This window comes from Pelodiscus sinensis, chromosome 2 (assembly GCF_052426305.1).
Source record: "Pelodiscus sinensis isolate ZL-2025 chromosome 2, ASM5242630v1, whole genome shotgun sequence".
Taxonomy (NCBI): Eukaryota; Metazoa; Chordata; order Testudines; family Trionychidae; genus Pelodiscus; species Pelodiscus sinensis.
The window spans coordinates 221,896,857-221,919,438 of NC_143053.1; the positions used below are offsets into that span (position 1 = coordinate 221,896,857).

Below are 22,582 nucleotides of genomic sequence, written 5' to 3' on the forward strand. Positions count from 1 at the left end.
AAGACCCAGGCCAGTAGTTTTCATCAATCTGGATAACTACGATATGTCTATATATTGAGAATATATTTCTCCATCCACTTCTGCTAGATTCTGACTTGACCCTTGTAAAAGTTCCCATATGTCTCTTAGATGAGTGTTCCTCTTCTCAGGAACGTGCTATGCAGTGGGCTAGCTTAGTGTACTGTAGTGTCCCTTCATTCATAGGCCTGCCAAGGAAGAACTCCTACAGGTACAAAGAACTGCTTCAGAACTTACCACCTTCTGCTTTGTGTGCAAAGCACCCTTTGACTAAGGGTACCTCTAGACTACAGGCTTTTGTCGACAGAAGTTTTGTCGACAGATACTGTCGACAAAACTTCTGTCGACAAAGAGCGTCTACACTACATTCAGTTCTGTCGACAAAGCAAGCTGCTTTGTCGACATGGTTGTGTAGACGCAAAGGACAGTTTACATGCAATAACACCTTCTGTCGACAGAAATTCTGTTGACAGAAGGCGTTATGCCTCGTAAAATGAGGTTTACCAGTGTCAACAAAACTGCTGAGTTCTGTCGACGTTATGTCGACAGAACTCAGTGGTAGTGTAGACGCAGGTATAGTTTTGTCGACAAAAGTCCACTTTTGTCGACAAAACTGTGTAGTCTAGACACACCCTTACTTTCAGGAGGAAATATGCAGAGCAAAGCAGACTTTAAATAAATGCTTTTGAATATATTTCATGTTTTTTTTTTTCAAGAAGATAAAAGAAAAGAATCATCTGTATCATGGTCGAGACTAGTCATGTCACACGCTGCACTTCCATCAAGTGCTCAGATACTGCACAGATGAGTACAGATTAGACAAGAATGTGTTCTTGCTCAGCAGTCACTGAAGCCTTCCAAAATGCCATTTTAACTCTGTGAACTCTGAGGATATGCACCCAACAGTAATGTGCCCTAATAAGCTAATGAACTTTTGGACAAAGCAGCAGAGGCATTCTATGGGATTTTCAGAGCTTTTATTGATGTGCCTTGAGAAGAACAAAGAGACCTATAGTTATATGTGGAGGGAGTTGAAAGAGCAAAACGAATGCCGAAAAGTGGTTTGGGTTGTGCTGGATTTTATTTTCCCTGGATCTTTTTAAGGAAAACTTGCGGGGGGGGGGGGGAAGGGAAGGGAGGGGAGGGGAGGAGAGGCAGGGAAAAGTAATGAGGAAAGTTCTAAAGACCTAATCCTTCTTCCCTGGCATTCCTTTCTTTTCTTTGCCCTTTTCAGGATGGCTATTGGGCAGATGACCTTTGTGAAAAGAAGCTTGGTTACATCTGTAAAATGAAACCTTTGGCAGAAGAATCTGAAGTAGTTGAGGTTATTGTCCCAGGCTGCCAGAAAGTAAGCACACAGTAATATATGAAGAACATTGACTTATTGTTTTCACTCCCTTAAAATTATGTTGCCATTTAAAAGGCAATCTATGGTAACTTCTTTTGACAAAGCTTGCTGTTCTTATTCTAGCAAGTTGATAAATTAGGTACATAGATAATTTTCAGATCACTTGGAATAAATTGCTCCTTCACTTAAGCAAAATATTCCCTGACTATGTTTTTATGTTACTTGTGTCCCCTTTGTCCTCATTCTCTATTTTCTGAATTGAGCAGACATATGCAGTTTTAATCATTCATGAGTCATATGCAATATGTTACTCAATAATCATTGTTCCATCATGATTTTGCATCACCCAATTGCACAACAATAGTATTTTTTTCAGTCAGTCAGCCTGCAGGCAGCATTAATATTTGTCTGGGTCTTCTACAACTCTGAAGGCCAAGAATATTTTGTACTGGACAATGCTGAAATTTCTGATAACTGGCAGCAAGCAAGAAAGAAAAACAATAGGACAGCTCGCCTTTAGTTAAGCATAAACAAATAATCATATTTAATAGGCTTTATAGGAAAACTGTGAAGTGATTGTGGCCATATATCCCCACCAACCCTAGGCAAAATGTGTGACACTCACACAAACATCGCTGTGGATTCTACTACAGCAACTACAGATGCAGTACCTACATATGTCCAGTAGAGTTGTTAGTGATCCCTCGTGCTTTTTGATTATCACATTCTTTTTTTCTCTCATTGTTTCTTAGTTTAATTTCATGGATGAGTACCACATTAATATAACTTTTTAGAAGTGTAGTGGACAGTTATCAAGTGCTATGTAACTTCACAACCTGATAATATCTCATTTGTGTCTGTTGTTTACGCTGACAGGGCTGGATAAGACATGGTTTTTACTGTTACTCAGTCGGAGAGACATCTGTGACATTTTCAGAAGCAAAGAAAATCTGTGAAAAAAACAAAGGTTACCTAGTCACTGTGAAAGACAGGTATGAAAAAGACGCCTTTGCTTTCAAATTTGTGAGCAGAATGGAAGACCAAAGTTTCTATATTCTAAACATGCAGCCAATAATGACTGATGTAATTCATTGACTGGCAATAACATTGTCGAGTTGAACAAGATCATACAAAACAGTTTTACAAAGAACCTCAGAAGACAGTTATTCATCAATCCTTCTTTTAACAAAAAAGAAAAAGATGGTCATGCTACTGTTATTACATTTCTGCAGTTCTTCCAACCCCTAAAATTAAAATTTAAAAAATAATACCTTTTGGGTACTATTTATTTCTCTTCCAGTTTTCCAGTATTAATGGTTTACATTTTCAAGCCTTTCTCTGCAAACAGAAAGGCTAGCAACTTTCGTATTATTCTATTTACAAAGCTGAGACTCTCTCATAGTGTAATGACTCCAAAAACTGGCCTTATCCTACAACTCAGGATAAAATTGCAAGAGTAGGGGACACGATATCTGTCTGTAGAAGGCTATGGAGGGCAACCCGCATACTAAAAGATGCGTGTGGTCCTTTGGGGTTCTATATGTGGTCCACGAGACATTTTATTTACTTTTGCCAGATTCTGCTGGGGTTTTTTTTCCTACCAGTATTACTAAAGTGACACACACAAAAAGCAATGACATATGAAACTGATGTGCGTGCTGATTGCACACATCATTAACATTAAGAGCTGCGCGTTCCCTCTGCGTTCAGTGAAAGCCCATCTATGATTCAATTGGCTCACCTCACAAATTGTAGGCATGCAAGCGCAGTTAGCAAAACTACCCTATCCTGGGAGAACATCTTTGTCGCAACAAGTTTGTGACCCAGTGAGGTGAAGGAGGGCCACTCAAGCAGTCCACTCACTAGCCTAGGTTGCCCATCACAGATAAAGGGAAGCATAGAGTACCCATCACCATTTTATTACAGCATTTTATGCGATAGAGCGGTACCATAACATGCTTAATGTCACCTCAACTAAGAAAAATGTCTCAGTCCTGTGATATAAAATAGAGACCAGGGAACTTGTTAATCACCTGGGACAGCTAGCCTAGGACATGAAATGTTACATTTGAAAGGTATTAGGCATTAGCTGAGGAGCTGCTTGAAATGTGCAAGAAACAAAGACAAACAATATCACACCACAGTTAAAACTGCAATGTTCATTTATATGTTGAGTAAATAAAATCTGCAAATCAACCCAAGTATTGCAGATTACTGCTCTTTCTTCTAAAGTACAAAAGAAAAAAGCAATCACTGTAGATGATGAAAGTATCACAGTTACTATACTTCCTGACTAGTGTCAGTAACAGAATTTGCTCTGGATATAAATTAATATTCCATTATAATATTGCCAACATCTGCATTATGAACAATAGCATGAAAAGGACAAAGTGTGACACAACCTTGGTTTAAAATGGATTTGACATTTATTTTTCTTCTTCTTAGATACGAACAAGCCTTCCTGACTGTCCTGGTTGGGTTTAGTCCCAGGAATCATTTCTGGATCGCTCTTTCAGATGTTGAGGAACCAGGGACTTTCAAGTGGGCTGATGGTGACGCAGTTCTGTTTACTCACTGGAATTCAGGAATGCCCGGTAATGTCATGTTGCTTGAAGGGGAGCACCGAGTGACTATTTTGCTGGTTTGCAGGCAATTCCGGGGGAAAAAAAGATCAGTTTGAGTTGAAGTGATATAGTAGATATAGTACTTAGATTTTCAGAAAGCCTTTGACAAGGTCCCTCACCAAAGGCTCTTGTGTAAATTACATGGCCATGGGATAAGAGGGAAGGTCCTTTCTTGGATTGAGAACTGGTTGAAAGACAGGAAACAAAGGGTAGGAATAAAAGGTAAATTTTCAGAATGGAGAGGGGTAACTAGTGGTGTCCCCTAAGGGTCAGTCCTGGGACCAATCCTTTTCAACTTATTCATAAATGATCTGGAGAAAGGGGTAAGCAGTGAGGTAGTAAAGTTTGCAGATGATACAAAACTGTTTAGGATAGTCAAGACAGAAGCAGACTGTGAGGGACTCCAAAAAGATCTCACCAAACTGAGTGAGTGGGCAACAAAATGGCAAATGAAATTTAATGTGGGTAAGTGTAAAGTAATGCACATCGGGAAAAATAACCCCAACTAAACGTACAGTATGATGGGGGCTAATTTGGCTACGACAAATCAGGAAAGAGATCTTGGAGTTATCGTGGACAGTTCTCTGAAAACTTCCACACAGTGTGCAGCGGCGGTCAAAAAGGCAAATAGGATGCTAGGAATTATTAGGAAAGGGATAGAAAATAAGACACAGAATATCTTACTGCCCCTGTATAAAACTATGGTACGCCCACATCTCGAATACTGTGGTCTCCTCACCTCAAAAAAGATATTTTGGCCTTGGAAAGGGTTCAGAAAAGGGCAACTAAAATGATTAGGGGTTTGGAATGGGTCCCATATGAGGAGAGGTTGAAGCGACTGGGACTTTTCAGTTTAGAAAAGAGGAGACTGCGGGGGGATATGATAGAGGTTTATAAAATCATGAGTGGTGTGGAGAGGGTGGATAAAGAAAAGTTATTTATTAGTTCCCTAAATAGAAGAACTGGAGGACACCAAATGAAATTAATGGGGAGCAGGTTTAAAACGAATAAAAGAAAGTTCTTCACACAGCGTGTAGTCAACCTGTGGAACTCCTTGTCAGAGGAGGCTGTGAAGGCTAGGACTATAATAGAGTTTAAAGAGAAGCTGGATAAATTCATGGAGGTTAGGTCCATAAAAGGCTATTAGCCAGGGGATAAAATGGTGTCCTTGGCCTCTGTCAGAGGCTGGAGAGGGATGGCAGGAGACAAATCGCTTGATCATTGTCTTCGGTTCAGCCTCTCTGGGGCACCTGGTGCTGGCCAATGTCAGTAGACAGGATACTGGGCTAAATGGACCCTTGGTCTGACCCAGTGCGGCCATTCTTATGTTCTTATGTTATGTTATGTTCTTAACTAAATCCATTTTTTTTAAATTTTTGGCAAATTGACAAAGTACATGTTGACAAAGTACATGGGCAATTTAAAAGTACTAGATTCATAAAGAGATGTGGAGGAGAATCTGGTGTAACCTCTCCCCAGCCAAATGCCAGTGCTTAGGGCAGTCACCTGGGAGATAACGTTCAAATCCCCACTTTGGAACCAGGACTTAAATCTAGGTCTCCCCCATTTTCAGTGAGTGTTCTAACCACTAAGCTGTAGGCTATTTTTGGAAGTGGTTTTCACACTCTCTCCTTTTGAATCTGTTCCACTTGGCGTAAAATACTTGAATAGTCATTAGGATAAAGAATAAGAATGACTTTACAGCCTGGTTGTCAGAGAATCCTCTTGGCCACTTGAAAAGTAACATAAAAGTCCATGTCCAAGTTTGCCATTCTGATGTCATGGGATGAATCAAGGCTCCTTCTCCATAGAAGAATCATAGAGAGAAGTAATTCATTATTTGTTCCATGCTTTAGATGTCCTCCCTGTTAAGTGTTTTCACATGACCATTTACATCAACCTGTCACCTGAACCTTGTCTAATGGTCTAAAAAGCAACTCAGATGACTATTTATTTATACAAAGTAGAACTTCCTCAGTGGAAGAGACTGAGGTCATGTCTCCTTTTACCGGAGTATCGACATTCTGGTGATCGATCTTCTAGGGGTCGATTCAGTGGGTCTACTAAAAACCTGCTAAATTGAATGCTCAGTGCACCCCCTTTGGTGCAGGTACTCCTCACTGTTACAAGAAATAAGGGAAATTGATGGAAACATTTCTCCCATTGACCTCCCTCTCTGGAGACAGTGCCAAGCTCGGTTTAAAATACATCAAAGCCAGCTATGTTATTTATGTAGCCAGAGTTGCATATCTTAAGCCAACATTTTCCCCCGTCCCCCACAGTGTAGATCTGGACTGAGAGAAACCCATCCTTCAATAGTGGCTAGGGCACATAGTGGGGACACTGGGATTCAAACCCTTGCTCCAGAAGGGGGATTTGAATCTGCGTATCTCACATCTTAGGATATTCACTCACCACTGAGCTCGATGTTATAAGTGGAGTATCACCTCCTACCTTTTCCACTGGCTATTTTGTAAATATGCCTAACTGTCTGCATGAATTTATCCTTAAAAAAAAAGATTTGGGCCAAAATTATTCAGTGAATTCATGTTAAATTTGTGAATAATTTCCACTTGACTCACACTGTATTTTTCAGCAAATAAACAATTTCTTCTGAAAAACTTCGCCCATGTTGTCTTTGTGGAGGCAACACCCTTGATAATCAAGTACAAGGTGTCGTGATATCTTTCTGAACATTCAGAACGTGAGGATCTCAAAATTAAAGAACCCTTCTAAAAATCTGCTGGCATAAAACAAACAAAATTGCTGACTATATTTTTTTAAATGATTTCATTGGTACTAAAAATATATGCTTTAGACTGTATGTGCTGGAAATTGCTTCTTAATAGACTGTCTGGAACTGCTTGTTCTGATGGACACAAATTTTTCTTAATTCATTTGTTATTTGGGGATTTGAGAGTTGGCTTAATTAATCTTCTACATTTCTGAACGAAATTCTGTATAAGTCTTTGTGAAGTCTCATGATCAAAATCTTCACTATTGATTATATTTATTTAAGTCAGACCTGAATTGTACTGATAGGCATATTCTAACAGAACATTTTAAAAATTTAAACAGAAGTATAAGTACATACTTTGGGAAGAGATGATTCAATTAATAAAAGTAAGAGTATTAGTTTTGTGTACTTTTGTGTGTCCTGAAGGAAAGGAGCCAGGTTGTGTTGCCATGAGGACTGGAATTACAGCTGGATTATGGGACGTTGTGAACTGTGAGGAGAAATCAGTGTTCCTCTGCAAACAGTTGGCTGAGGGAGTAACTCCTCCTCCCGTTCCAACAACAACTCCTGCCCCCTCATGCCTAGATGGATGGCATTCAAGTACCCACAGTAGCTCTTGCTTCAAAGTAGGTATTAAACTCCTGAACACAAAGTACTTGTGCTTTCTTATAACTGTACAATGCAGAAAAAATACATGGGATAGATGACTACAATTGACTCAGCACCAACTTGCATTTACATAGCTCCTTTTATCCTCAAAGAGCCCAAGCATTTCCAAATGGTCTAGGAAGAAAGTGATGAAACACTGTTGAAACTATGGCAGGGATTATCAGAGACTCAGGGTATGTCTACACTACCCTCCTAATTCGAAATAGGAGGGTAATGTAGGCATACCGCAATTGCAAATGAAGCCCGGGATTTGAATTTCCCGGGCTTCATTTGCATAAAGCCGGCCGGCGCCATTTTTAAATGCCGGCAGTTCGAACCCCATGCCGCGCGGCTACACGCGGCACGGAGTAGCTAGTTCGGATTAGGCTGTACTCCTCATTCCATGTACTCCTAATCCGAACTAGCTACTCTGTGCTGCGTGTAGCCGCGCGGCACGGGGTTCGAACTGCCGGCATTTAAAAATGGCGCCGGCCGGCTTTATGCAAATGAAGCCCGGGAAATTCTAATCCCGGGCTTCATTTGCAATTGCGGTATGCCTACATTACCCTCCTATTTCGAATTAGGAGGGTAGTGTAGACATACCCTCAGAGAGGGAAGACCGGATGAGGTTGCAGTAGCAAGTTTCAAGAGATGAACTGGGTATGAAGCAAGACTTTGGCAGCAGAGTCACAGTGCAATGGATGAATGCTGGAGGTGTTAGGCAGGGAGATTAAGATGGACTAACAGTGGATGTTTTATTTAATTCTGCAATGCTTAGCAAATATTTAATGACACATTTTTTTTAGCTATTTCACAAAGGACGAAAATATATGAGAACATGGTTTGATGCTCGAGATTTTTGTAGAGCTATCGGAGGAGATCTGGCTGCTATTCATAATCAAGAAGAGCAAAATGTAATAGATCACTTGTGAGTATCTGCATTGTCCTATTCCTCTACTTGAAATGTATTACATGAAAATAACAGAGAATATCCCTTCTGAAAGAGATTCTTTCATCTGAAAAGCTACACATTGAGATTGTGGTTCTTATTCAAAAATAAATTTTTTGTTGCATTAAAAAGAGTGGATATGGGCTTTGGTATCATTTGAACTTGTATCTTAAAACAAAATTGGGCACCAGATTTCTCAGTAGCATTTGAGAGTTTCTAAAGGTTGGTCCAGAGTTAATTGAAGGTAGGATAGCAATATATACAAACAACAGACATGTATTGTTATTATTGTTTATTGCTTATTGACTGACCCCAGCAATATGGTAGGGAGGTGAAAGTGAAAGACAAGTCCCTGGAACATTGGTTTAAGGTATGCAACTCCAGCTATGTAAAATACATAGCTGGAAGTCAGCTTACCTTAAGCCAAATTTGGTGTGGTGGCGTCCAAACAGCGGGAGGCCGACAGGAGCAAATATTCTCATCAGCTTCCCTTACTCCTCATGATTGTGAATGGTACAGATGTCATGCAAAGCTGCTCTCAATTTTCGACTTACAGGTCTATACTAGACCCGCTAAATTGAAAGCCAGAAGATTGACCTCCATAGCGTAGATTCCCCTTTAAGTGTAATGTGGCTTTACAATCTAGAGTTTTTAGAAATGATAAAATAAGTGAGGGTGATAAATAAATGGTGAAAGTGTTTCAGTAAAATTAAGTCATCAATCAGTTTAACCGTCTGAACATCTTTGTGGTTCTGACTTCCTTTTTAATTTTTATTCTTCCATTTTCATACAAATTGTCTGTGTTACATGATTGCAGAGTTGGAAATTTAGAAGGGATTTGGATGAGGCAAGGTGGTGGCTGTGCAAACAGGGATTGTGAGGTGTTTCCACACGTCAGGCAGCATGGAAACACGCTGTGAGAAAAGGAAAAGAGAGGCTCATCAAGGTCGATGTCACTGGTGGAACAGAGGGGAAAGGAGTAGTGTCAAAAAGGCAGACTCAGATGTGCCATTTGTGGCTAAGTGATAGAAGCCTTTGAAAGTGAGGAAAATTTGTTAGACTTGCTATGCAGATCAGTGAGGAGCTGGGAGTTGGTGGACTCAGAGAGGAGATGAAGTAGCCTAGCTAGCAGTGTTCTGTGTAAGCTGTGCACTTGTGCGAGCTCTCAGGAGAGATTCAAATGCTGTCCAGCTTATTAGCAGTGTGCCCCCATCTATTTTTTAATGTTTTGGTTGGTGGTGCACATGCCTTAGTGCACATAAAACATTTATTCCACACAAGAATGGAAAAAAATCTGCACATGGATGCGGAAAAATGAAAGAGATGATTTTGGCAGAGCATTGTGAGTGGAGAGGAAGAAGATGGGCATCAAAACAACTGGAGAGGCACAGGTTGCAATGGTGAGGTATAATTAGAACCTGGACCTGATAGATAGGAAGGAATTGTTCAAAAAGTGCTGAGAAGAGAATTAGGCTCTTCAATGACTTGGATGTGGGAGGAGGAAAAAAACAAAGTCTCAAAGATGATGTTCAGGTTGTGGCTCTGTTTACAGGGGGGATGGTGGTATTATGAAGAGTGGCCTTCTTGGGTACTGCTGAAAACTTGTAACTGCCTATTTATAAATGAGTCTTCTGAGATGAAGTGTCTGAAAGATATGGAAGAATGTGACACTGATCTGTAGGAAATAGGATCCAACATGAACATGTGAACATGAGCAGGCCCATTGTGTACTCACATGCTTCAGTTCTTTACAGGACTATGATATTAATTTGCATTTATTGTCAATTCAATGTGACAAAGGTGGTAACTTAGCGGTTGGAGACTTACCTGTAAAAAATTATACAACTTGGCCTGCTACCATGTGTCATACAAGTGCTTTTTCTGTGGATGCTGAAAATTAAGTAATTTATATTAGAATGTTAAAGAAGCAAAATATTTCTTATATCTTTAGGGCATGTTAGAGATATTTAATAAGAAACATTCAAACTTACTGACATGGTCTGAGTACTAAAATGTGTAATGTGTATAATGGTATGTATGCTTTGAGATGTTTACGGTCCTCTCTCTATATATAAAATAATATCTAGGGAGAGAGAGCGCTACTATACATCATACTGGATTGGTTTGAGTGCCCTCGATCCTGATGGAGGATATACTTGGAGTGATGGCTCTCCAGTGAGTAATTCAGTGTTTTGCACCAGAGTTGACTTTCTGAATTTCTCCTATTGTTTTTTGCAATTTTTACTCAATCTGATCTGCTTATGTCCTCTTTCCACCATAACAGCATGGTCTCCAACAGCATTTACATGAGGCAATACATTTGTTACTCACTATTGCAGGATTTTTTTACAATGGAAGTTAATCAGTGATCAACACTAGTGTAGCTACATATTTCATTGGCTTTAAACAGCTCATTCCAAGCATTAGTTTCTTTGCATAAGCACCAAAGTTTTCTTATTGCTTTGGAAAATCAAAACATTTGCCAGGGCCATGAAGAGATTTCCAGCCTTACCAGTTGGAGCAGATGCAGAACTTGAATTCCTTGCAATTTCAAAGTCAAATGTTTTGGACTTTGTAGATAATATTCAGTGTCTTAGTTTGAGGTGGGGTGTCTAGTACCAAGTACAAGACTTTCCCCACTGAAGAGGTCATGTTTAGGAAGGACCAGGAGTTGTATTGCTTATGATGCTTTTAGCCAGAAGACAAAGAACTTGAAAATGCTCAGTAGGGAACAATCCTGCATTCTCCTCAGGGGTGGATGGAGTAGGATGTAGGGGTAACAGGGTTTTCTCATCTCTAGCTTTTCTCACATTCCCTGCTTTGCTGAAAAGTCCTCTTGGTGTGTGGCACTGCTCTAGAGTGTAGGCCACCTCAGCTTCCTCCCCACTCCATTTTATCCATTTTCCTTCCTGTCACCCTTCCATTTACATTGAGGTAGTGTTAGAGGCTGTATAAATAGACATAGTGTAGTCAGCTGATGTTTGTGGCTGTTGTGATGACAGTGGAACAGAAATGGCCCAACTCAAACAAAAAGAGTTTGTTACAGACAAAAGGCTGAAAATCACTGTGCCAAAGTCCCCAGTGCGTGCTGGGAATTGTGGATGCATTGTTTTGAGAGCTGGATGTTTATGGATAATGTCTGAGACATCCCAAGATTGCCTCAGTTTTTAAGTTATTTGTTTGAGTTGATAATGGCTCCTGGTAAGACTGCTATGAACAGCCTTGTTTTCTGTACAATGAGTAGTATCAAATCCAGAAAGGGGATGCTGAGCCCATAGTGCTTTGGAGGCTAGGTCTATTAATGGCTGTTACCCAAGGTATTCAGAGATGCAAACTCATGCTATGGTGTCTCTAAACCTCCAACTGCTAGGAGCTGGGACTGAGCAACAGGGAATGGACCACTCAATAGTTCTTTCATTCTGATCATTCCCTCTGAAGTGTCTGGTACTGGCCACTGTCAAAAAAAAAAAAAAAAAAAAGGATACTAGCAATATGGATCATTGGCCTGATTCTGTATGGCCATTCTTATGTTCTATGTACCCTTCATGGTAGGTCTACATAGAATACTTTTGAGCAGTCTGGTCTCGAGATAACAGTCGAGATGTGGTCACCCTTGCATATAAGAAGAAATGTGCCAACAAAGATGGTAAAAGGCAATGCCCAATAGTAATGGAAACCTCATTCTATCAAGATTAACCTTAATTTTGTACTAACCGAAGTTTTGTTACCTTTCTCCTATTTCATAGATTAGAGTACAAGAATATTCAATTCAATTGCTACACTACCCCATGATAACTTTGATTTGGATCATTCAGACAGGCAGACTCTGCCCCATCCCAATAGTAGCAAATCTAGGCCATTGCCCCACATTGCTCCATCTTGATAGCCCATGTCTTGGCTGGCATGTTCGTTGATAGGGCTAGTCACAACACCTTTGGCTCTTTATGTGGCTTGTAAATCATTCAGAAGAGTCACAAAGTGTTTCCTCCTTCACCTGGCAAGAGCAGAGTATACCATTTCTTAATAGCCCCAGCCTTTACTGTTACAAAGAATGCAAGATTTAAGAGCTGAAATCAAGCTGGGTCCTTCTACCCTTGTCATGCAGAGCACGATGACTGTTCTTCTTTGAAAGAAATAGTCACAGAGTTGTGTTTCTAACAAAGGTCGACTATGAAAACTGGGCAGATGGAGAACCTAATAATTATGATGAAAATGAAAAATGTGGAGTGGTCTATGGATACGGTAACATGCAGTGGAATGATATGTTCTGTGATAGACTGTGCGACTGGGTTTGTCAAATAAAAAAAGGTAAGATGATGTCCTTCTTTGAATTAGTGGGTCAAAGGGAGAGGGGGTAATTCAAACCTCTGAATAAATGTAGATATATATAGGAGCAAAAGGCCTCCTTCCATTACTTCACTCATCCTTCATGCCCTGATGAAGAGACCACAAGACAGCAGGGTCTCATCCAGCTGATAGTGCCAATTTAATAGAAAACTCTTGGCTCTTTCAAGGAGTGGGGAAGATGCTGAATGCTAACATCTATTAGCTGTTGCAACTTCCAGACTTGATGGAAAAAATTTCAGTGACAAGGTATTGAAACTTACTGTATGCTTAAGGACAGCAAAACACTTCCCTCATTTCAATCTAAATGAAGATACCATTTCACTCTAAATAGGAGTCATGGATTACAGCACCTGAAACATGTTTTAGGATACACATTTGAAAGTAGCTTATGGTTTATACTTTGCATTATGAATATCTGAAATCTGATGCTTGGAAGACATGAATATATTCTTTATACTTAACCATTGATTGAGCCTAAATTATATTTTGCAGAATATTACTGTAACCATTCTCTCCTATAGTCTTATGAATTATGTATCCAAAAATGAAAAATAAATAAATAAACAATGTTGGGGTTTATTTTCTTATTTCACATTAAAATGATAATTTCTGTATAATAAATGTCACTGAAAGAAAATGCATGACAGATATTGCACATTCAGATTTTATTTTATTTTACAGGAGCTACATTAAAACCTGAACCAAATACCTCATTTGGTAGGTATTGTATTTCCTATTACCAGACAAATGTTACCATATAATGATCTAAGCTGCACTATAAATACTCTGTGTGCCGCTTTTATTTATTTTACAGAATATTCATATAAAGCCATTGAAAATGGATGGATTATATATGAGGACAAGGAGTACTATTTCAGCTCTGAATCTTTGCCCATGGAAAAGGCCCGAGAGCATTGCAGAAAGAATTCTGGTGATCTTGTTGTCATTGAGAGTGAAAGTGAAAGAAAGTTTCTGTGGAAATATGTAAGAAATATATTTACTACTTCAGAAATGGGTAATTCAGTGCAGCATACTCAGAAGACACATCTCACTATCTGCTTCTGATATCTTAGAAAGTGTACACTCTTAGGGTATGTCTACATTACATGGCTCCGTCGATGGAGCCATTTAGATGAGCTTTGTAGGCATGGCAAAATGAAGCAGCGATTTAAATAATTGCTGCTTCATTTACATCAAAATGGCTGCCGTGCTGTGCCAATCAGCTGTTTGTCAGCTCAGCGTGGTAGTCTGGACGCTCGGCAGTAGACATCAAAAGCCTCTGTTGACCGCCCCGGTAAACCTCATCCCATGAGGCATAAAGGGGCGGTCAACAAAGGCTTTTGATGTCGACCGCCGAGCATCCAGACTACCGCGCTGAGCCGACAAACAGTTGATCGGCACAGCGTGGCAGCCATTTTGATGTAAATGAAGCAGCGATTATTTAAATTGCCGCTTCATTTTGCTATGTCTACAAAGCTCATCTACATTGCTCCATCGATGGAGCCGTGTAGTGTAGACAGACCCTTAGGTCATATCTCTGCCTACACCACTCTATCTGCACCTAAAAAATAACATCCAGCAACAGTCAGGGTTCACCTATAATTGGAAATGTTCTGGAATATGTACTCTGGAATACTTCCTTTGGTATATTTCCAAGTGTTGATAAGCCCTCAGCTTCTCTGTAAGAAGGGAAATAGAGAGTGTAAAGTTGCTAGCTTCTAGAGATGTTCCCTTTGCTGAACCCAACAGAATTTTGATTAACACGCATGAAAAATCCAACCTTGAGTTTCTGAGCTGTCAGCACATGAACATTTACAAATGATATAACCATGGAATGAAAAGGAGCTGCTGAAACCTCATTCTACATATAATCACAGTTACTATCTTGTTCTGAAAGAGTTTTTTTTCTTTGCTGTTTTGCAAAATAAATTCTGGTGAGGTAGAAGAGGAGGAGGAAAACCCTGGATTTTGAGCATTTTAACCAACATAGTTCAGAGTAAGAATTGATTGGGAAACTATTTTTTTCTAATTTTCTTTGAAAAATGTCCATTTTTGTTGGAAATCTAAAAAATAAAAAGGTTAAAAAAATTTGTTGAAAATAAATTTCCTCCCCCCCCACAAAAAACCCTTTCCATATTGCAGAAGAAGCCATTTTATGACAATAATGATAAAATTTTGTGATAGAAATTTTTCATCTAGCACTTCAGAGCACTCTTCCAAAATTCATCAGATATAATCCATAATATGGCTGAGTGTCTCCACCATCAGCAAGTTAATAAATCATTGCCAGCTATACATGCTGTATAACAAACACTAACCCAGAATAGTAGCTATTTTATTGCATTTAATTAAAATTTTATTTTTGTTTTAGAGCTTCTATTATGAGTTTGGGGAGTCCCTCTATATTGGTTTGTATGTGAGCCTTGATAAAAAGTTTAGGTAAGTAAACAATATCAGGCTTGTAGAATATAGCACAACAAATATTATATTTAGAAAATCTGCCCCCTAAGGGTGCCACTAAAGTTTCAATGAACTTTGAAAAATATGCACATGGATAAACAGAATGTATCTATAAGAAATGTATTTGATTATCTAAGTAAATAAAATGCATATTTAATATTCATTTAACACTCAGCTGTTATAATTTAAATAAATGTAGTTATAATGAGCACAGTGATAATGTAAGTTTTAAAAAAACCCAATAGAATTTTCAACATCGACTCCAGGATTTCAGTCTTATTATTTCCAATACAGGCAGTCCCCGGGTTACGTACAAGATAGGTTTGTTCTTAAGTTGAATTTGTATGTAAGTCGGAACTGGCTCCAGATTCAGCCGCTGCTGCTGAAACTGACCAGGGGCTGACTACAGGAAGCTGGAGGCAGAATTGCTCTGCCCCCAGCTTCCTAGAATCAGCCACTGATCAGTTTCAACAGCGGCTGAATCTCGAGCCTGGGACAGAACAGCTGGGCTGCCAGGTAGGTCCCTGCAGGACCAACCTGGCAGCACCCCAGCTGCTCTACCCCAGGGTCCACAACAAAAGCCTGGTCTGCTTGGGGGGTAGGCGCACTAGCTGCGCCCCCCCCCCCAGCAGACCAGAGGCACCGGGAGCAAAGCGGCAGTGGCGGCGGGGTGCTGCACCTCTGAGGCTTTGCCACAGCAAAGCCTCAGAGGCGCGGGACCCCTCCGCCTCTCCGGCTTTGCTCCGGGTGTCCCTGGTCTGCTGGAGACGGCAAAGCCTCAGAGGTGCGGCACCCCGCCGCCGCTGCCGCTTTGCTCCCGGTGCCTCTGGTCTGCTGGGGACCGTCTCCAGCAGACCAGGGACACCGGGAGCAAAGCCGCAGAGGCGGCAGAGTCCCGCGCCTCCCCGGCTTTGCCAGTGCAAAGCCTCAGAGGCGCGGGACCCCTCCGCCTCCCCGGCTTTGCTCCAGGTGTCCCTGGTCTGCTGGAGACGGTCCCCAGCAGACCAGGGGCACCCGGATCACCATTTCTTGCCCCGGAGGTTGAGGTGGCGCGACCGCTGCGCTCTGGGCGGTCCTGCTGCCTGCGAGCTCCAGGGCGAGAGAGCCCCGTTCGTAAGTGCGGATCCGACATAAGTCGGATGCGTGTAACTCAGGGACTGCCTGTAATACTAATGTAAGTCACACATAAAGCTGTTAGATGTTTGCTGTGTATGTGTGTTCTCTGTGTGCTGTCTCAGCTTTGCGCAGATAGTTGGCACAGCAGACTTTGATTAAACTGCCAGATAACCACAGACTCGGTTCGTAGTGAAGGCACTTGGTCACGTTTATTGTCAACAAAGCACAGTCCTCATATACTGACTCAATGGCTACAGGTGCACTAGCATATGACTGGTTCAGCTAATTGTGGGACTTTCTATTATCCCCTACACCAATAAATGACACTCTCTGAGTCTTCATTTATACTCTAATACAAAGAATAGTAATAGAGAGGTAGCCGTGTTAGTCTGATATTGCTACATAGTTTTTCCTTTTATTCTAATACAAAGAAGTTATATATTGCCCCCTACTAGCTTGTATATGTTGGTTTGATCAAAACATCTCTATTAGGTTGTCCAACTCTGAAGGTATTCAGGAAGATTTTTTTCCCCAAAAAATGACATAATGTCATTTTCTTAAAATCTCTAGGATTGTTTTCAGCAGTCACTGGGAAATCTATGCCAATTCTGGGAAATGCCAGTCAATCCTGCAGGATTGGCATCCCTAAGCTCTATCCATCACACTGTCATCCTGGCTTTATTTTTAGGAGGGGTCAGTGTGTTGTTGTCATTATCTTTCAAGGTGTGGTACCACCCTTGTGGGATGTGTTTGTGTGAGTATTCTGTGCCTAGCACTTGTTGGGAATGTGTGTGTATCTGCACTGCCAGCCTTTTTCTTGTAGGCCTATCTTTTGCTCACAACCTGGTTTTCTTTTCTATCAGCAAAGCTTTGATCATTAGTTTAGTCTCTGATACTAGGGCTTATGTCTCAGATTTTCTTCCTTCTCAAAAGCCATGTTCACAAGCTGATTTTTGGCTTGTTTAGCTAGAATTTCTATAATATACTATCAAATGGATATTGTGGCCTTAAAATGAAAATGGATCTATTCGCTGACAACTGCTACATTGTTTCTTTTAGCTGGATGGATGGAACTCCAGTAAACTATGTAGCCTGGGCTCCCAATGAACCCAATTTTGCAAATGATGATGAAAACTGTGTGGTCATATATACCGATACAGGTGAGTACAGTAATATTTCAGAGTCCTAACAACCCTGCACTATGTGTCATAGGAGTGTGCATGATACACATGTTTCATGTAAAATCAGTTACTATATTAATTGGGTTGAATATTCAGTGGGATTTTCAAAAGTATCTAAATGACTGGGGAGCATATACCACACTAAAAGGAATTTTAGAATGCTTTAAAAAATTGCATTCCCTGTGGAAAAGGCACTAGACTGGAAGCAAAAAGATGTAGTTCAGTTACTGGGTTTTCTAGAAACTCTCTATATGATCAAAGGCAAATCAGTAAAACTCCGTGCCTCAGTTTCCATCTCAAATCAGAGACAATAAGATTTTGTTTCTCCTACAATTTGTTTTATCTTTTTAGAGCATACGATTTCATGCATGTGTTCGTGCAGTTTCTAAAAAAGGACCATCTACACTACCATAACATAACATGATTATTAATATTTTATAAATGTTTTACTGACTATATATTTTAGATGTGTGTGTCTATCTGTATCTGTCTGTATTTATCTGTCCATCTATGAGATCATTTATTCAAGAACTCCTATATATTAAGAGACAGGACCACAGAATTTGTTATGCAGCTTCCTCTTATCAAAACTTAAAGCAAGGTCAGGATTTGGTTGTGCCAGGACAATGGGATATGCATAACAATTGATTTTCTCATAAAATGGAAAGGGAGGAATCTGACAGGAAGGGCAGAATGACCACGTGGGAGCAGCAAGAGGCCAGAGATAAATGAATGAGGGGAAGCAAACACATACATGTTGCATAAAAAATAAACATAAAAAGGCAACAGGCCTCACACTTTATAATTAGATAAATTCCCTTTTATATACAAAGTACTTTTTGCCAGTGAAGAGAGTCCCCTATGTTGTCCCCTGTTTCATAGGGGATCCAGGATTTGATGGACAGCTTCCTACTTACAGGCTGCTCCACAGTTTCTGAATGCCTTTCACTTCAGATCCCTTCTCTTCTTAGGGCACGTCTAGACTATGGGTTTTTTTTGGAAGAAGATATGCAAATTTCACTCAAATTTGCATATCTTCTGTTTTTTTCCCTGGAAGAGGCTTTTCCATTATTTGGCCTGTCTACACGGGGCCAAATGTCAGAAAAAAACCTTCTTTTGAAAACCCCCTTATCCCTCCTAAATTTGGCACATGTAATCTGGCCAAATATCAGAAAAGCCTCTTCCAGAAAAAAAAAATGGAAGAAAATATGCAAATTGGAGTGGAATTTGCATATCTTCTCCTGAGAACCCCCCACGAAGTTTACACATACTCTTATAAGTTTAGCAGGATTCTCTCTCTCTCTCTCTGTGTCTCTCTCTCATTCTGGTGATTTGTGGTGGGTGGAAATTCTTTGCTTTCTTAATTTCCCAAGATTGCCCTTTTCTTTTCAATTTCACATTATTTCAATGTTTTCCCATTAATTGTAATGTCCCACCTTTGTTAGATGCTGGGAATAAATCTAATATTCCCCTTCCTGTCTGACTGCTTCACCACCATGTGGAGGGGCAGAGGAGAAATGACATGAATTTTACACACACAAAGATATGTAATTGTAGTGTCGTCAATTAAGGTTCGGGGTTCATTCCAATGGGTTCCTGACAGGTCCTCTACTCCGTCAGTCATGATAAAGTTTCGGCTGTGCGCATATGTGCATGTGCTCCCCTGTCTAGCGCATTAACCGTGCATAATTAGTTAATACAACAGACTCTCAAGAGATCCCCCAGAGACCACAAATCGGATAAGGATCAAAATCACCAAAGCAGGTTTATTGCCAAACAACATACACTAATAGTTGTCAGCGAAGAGGGTCACCGCTACACCACTACACCTTATGGAAGCCGAAGCAAAGTGCTAACACCCATTAGGTGCCATCCAGTGCCCCACCACGGTCAGCTGGCGTTCACCCTTAGAGGTGCACTTTTATACACAGGTACAAATAAAACACACATCACTGAAGTACCAGATTGCCACCTTCTGTTACCTAGTTATCGCCCCTTACCTCGCAGGAGGGAGGCTTACTTACTATTCTTCATGCTTTCAACTTACTATCTATTATGTGTCAACTTTGACCTGATCCTGAACCTATGTTGGGACGTACTTTATTTCTGGGTAGGTGGTTGATACAAAGATGTTTCTTAGCGAGGCATTCTGCTATAACCCCTCTGGAATGTGTTTGCAGTCTATGCTTGGTACCTGTACCAAGTACTTTTATGCTTGACTGGCTTATACTATTTCTCTATAGCCAAGCCTCTTTCTTGCCTTCAGTTTCACTGAGACAAAGTCTAGCTCATTAGATTTTAGGCCTGCTGTTTGTGTTACAGGCCTTTATTTAGTCCTGCTAATTTTATGTTAGCAACCCTCAGCTTACTACAGTATGAATATCTCATAGTTTTGGACTTTACAAGGCTTGACTTTTTTTATGGCACAGTAATATTTTATATAACCAGTTGACTGAGCTATTTATTCTTTGGAATTCGTAGCTCCTGTTCTTCCTCTATGGTGTGTGGGCACTGTTGCTTGAGGGGGAAACCAAAGCAACTGTACCATCTATATTGTAATCACCAGAAGAAGGGGTAGATTTTTATTGCAGTCTTCACGTTATTCAGTATGTTTTTTCCCCACATTTAACATGTTTCAGGTCTGTGGAATGATCTGAACTGTGGAGTGTCTGAGCGCTTCATCTGTGAAAGGCTCCATGGTACTACTCATGCAACAGTTGCTCCCACATCAGCTGCACCTCTAGGAGGCTGCCCTCCAAACTGGCTTTTGTTCAATAACAAGGTACAGTAGCAAACATCTTCTGTTAATTGGAAAAGGAACTGAACAAAAATATATGTTTGTCTTTTATTATTGCAGTTGTGTTCTGAATGACTGATCAGGCCAATCTGGAGATATTAGATCTACATTTAAATCAGCTAAGAAATCAGTTTGTGAGCTACTGTAGGTTTTAAATGGCTTAAGCTTTGATCCTGCAATTGCTTTTCAATTGATTCATCATATATATAGTAGCCCAGTGTCTGAGAGTCTGTAACGCCGAAATGCTGGGTGTTCCCTCTGTGGGGCGCTGTTGCTGAAATACTGGCTGTTCCCTCTGGGCGGCCCGTGCTGCATGGGGAGTGCTGGGCCCAGGCGGCCACTTGTGCCGCTTGATCCCCTGCAGTGGCCGGGCTGAGCAGCACAGAAATCAGCCGAGTGCCATGGTGGAAGGCGAAGCGGGGACAGGGCGGTGACGTGCGGCGTGACAGTGGCTCCAGGTCGTGCCCCCTGCCCGTGAATGTCACCACCCTGCTCCCCTTCGCCTCCCGCCATGGCGCTCGGCTGACTTCTGTGCTGCTCTGCCAGGCCGCCGCATGGGAGCAAGCGGCGCAAGCAATCGTTTGGGTTCCTCACCCCCCATGCAGCACGGGTAGTGCGTAGCCCAAATGGCCATTTGGGCGCCGTGGTCCCCCAAGTGAAAGGCAGGAGGCAGAGGAGAGCTGAGGGGGGGGGGGAGGCAGTAGGAGGAGGAGAGAGAGAGACGGAGCGAGAGACCGGAGGCTCAGGAGAGAAGACTGACGTGGAGGAGAGACCTGAAAATACCATCTTATGACGGGCTAATTGGCTAGTTTTAAAATGATTGTATAGCTAACCAAATGTATGTTCATTTTTTCTATAATTGTTTCTGCTTTTGGTACATGTTCAGTGAGCAAAATTCCATTGTCAGCATGAACCTAAAAACAAAGCTGCTTCTTAACTAGAAAAACTGGGGAGGAGGGGGCACATCCATAAATCTGTACAAAGCTCCCTCTCCTTCCTTAATGGATTTATTCAGAAATAGAAAATATAAATGCAGGCCTTCTGGATGGATTTATATTGATTCGGAATTGCCCATTGGTGCACAAAAGGCAGATATTTATGCAAGTACTCTTTGTCTCTGCATTGTATAACAAAGGTAGTGTTACTTTATATTCACTCCCCCTTGCTTTGTTCTCTACGACAGGGGTTTTCAAACTTTTTTTTCTCATGATACAGTTGAAGAAAATTGTTGATGCCTGTGACACAACATAATTATATCTTTTGACTAGAGTCCACATGGGTTCCAGGGTGGGGGCAGGGAATGATGAGTTTAGGTGCAGAAGGAGGCTCAGGCAAAGAATCAGGATGCCAGTTTGGGCATGGTCTTACCTCCAGGAACTTGGAGTCAGCAGAGCAGCAGGGATATTAAGGCTGTTTTCCCATCTGTCCTGGCACCTCAATCTTACTGTGCCCTGAAAGAAGCCAATAACAGGTCTGAGTCTTAAGCAGCAGTATGCAAGCAGCTCTGCACACTGCTATTACATGCTGGCACTGTATTCCCCATCCTCCACTAGTTACCTAGTCAGCCTACAGGAAAGTGACTCAGTGCCTGGCATTCCACAACCCAGTACTGGGATGTGACCTGTACTTTGAAATCCATTGCTCTAAGACAATTACCAAAATTCACCATGTTCAATGAATCAGTCAAAGTGTATCATCCACATTTCCTGTCAGAAAAATGCTCTCATGGTATAAATAGTTACACTTTTTCCATTGATGGAAAAGGGCTGACAGAAGAAATGTGGTGCGAAAAATCAGCCTTTACTTCAGGGGTGGGGAACCTCTGTACCATGGGCTACATGCACGCAGGGGCAGATGACAGTTTTGCAGGGCCTCGGGCAGCGTAATTCCACAGGGCCCCCCCTTTGCCACGGCGCATGTGCAGTGACACCATGCGCATGCGCAGGGCGTTCTGAAGCACGGGGCCCGGGGCGGCTGCCCCGTTCGCCCTGCCCTATATCCGCCCCTGCATGCACGACATCAGGGTTAGCTGCTGGTGAGCTGCGAGATGGTTTGTTTTCTGAGTATCTACAGGCACAGAGCCCTGCAGCTCCTAGTTGATATGGTTCAATAATCCCGGCCAATGGGAGCTGTGGAAAGCAGTGGCCCAGACTTCAGGTTCCCCACCACTGCCTTACTTAAAATGGTCAGTTTGTATTCTTCCATAATGGAACTGCAAAAGTAGGAAATTATTTTCTGTCATCGTGTTTTTACCCCTCCCCCTTTCTCTTTCTTTTCCCTGGAATTTTCAGACTGGATGAGGATGGGTATTGATAACTAGGATCAAATTCTTTTGTTATTTCTCTCCTAATAAGTAT

The 22,582-nt window shown here is 41.2% G+C and overlaps 1 protein-coding gene across 1 annotated transcript in view; it reads left to right on the forward strand.

Annotated features, from left to right (window-relative positions):
• LOC102456197 (macrophage mannose receptor 1-like) overlaps positions 1-22,582 on the forward strand; it is a 55,954-nt gene that overhangs the window by 16,856 nt on the left and 16,516 nt on the right. Inside the window, exons 9-20 of the mRNA XM_089776721.1 lie at positions 1,253-1,366; positions 2,243-2,358; positions 3,812-3,960; positions 7,154-7,353; positions 8,182-8,303; positions 10,412-10,499; positions 12,488-12,632; positions 13,353-13,388; positions 13,486-13,655; positions 15,043-15,110; positions 17,307-17,407; positions 20,068-20,210. Coding sequence (XP_089632847.1) covers positions 1,253-1,366; positions 2,243-2,358; positions 3,812-3,960; positions 7,154-7,353; positions 8,182-8,303; positions 10,412-10,499; positions 12,488-12,632; positions 13,353-13,388; positions 13,486-13,655; positions 15,043-15,110; positions 17,307-17,407; positions 20,068-20,210 — 1,452 coding nt within the window. The remainder of the gene's footprint in view (positions 1-1,252; positions 1,367-2,242; positions 2,359-3,811; positions 3,961-7,153; positions 7,354-8,181; positions 8,304-10,411; positions 10,500-12,487; positions 12,633-13,352; positions 13,389-13,485; positions 13,656-15,042; positions 15,111-17,306; positions 17,408-20,067; positions 20,211-22,582) is intronic.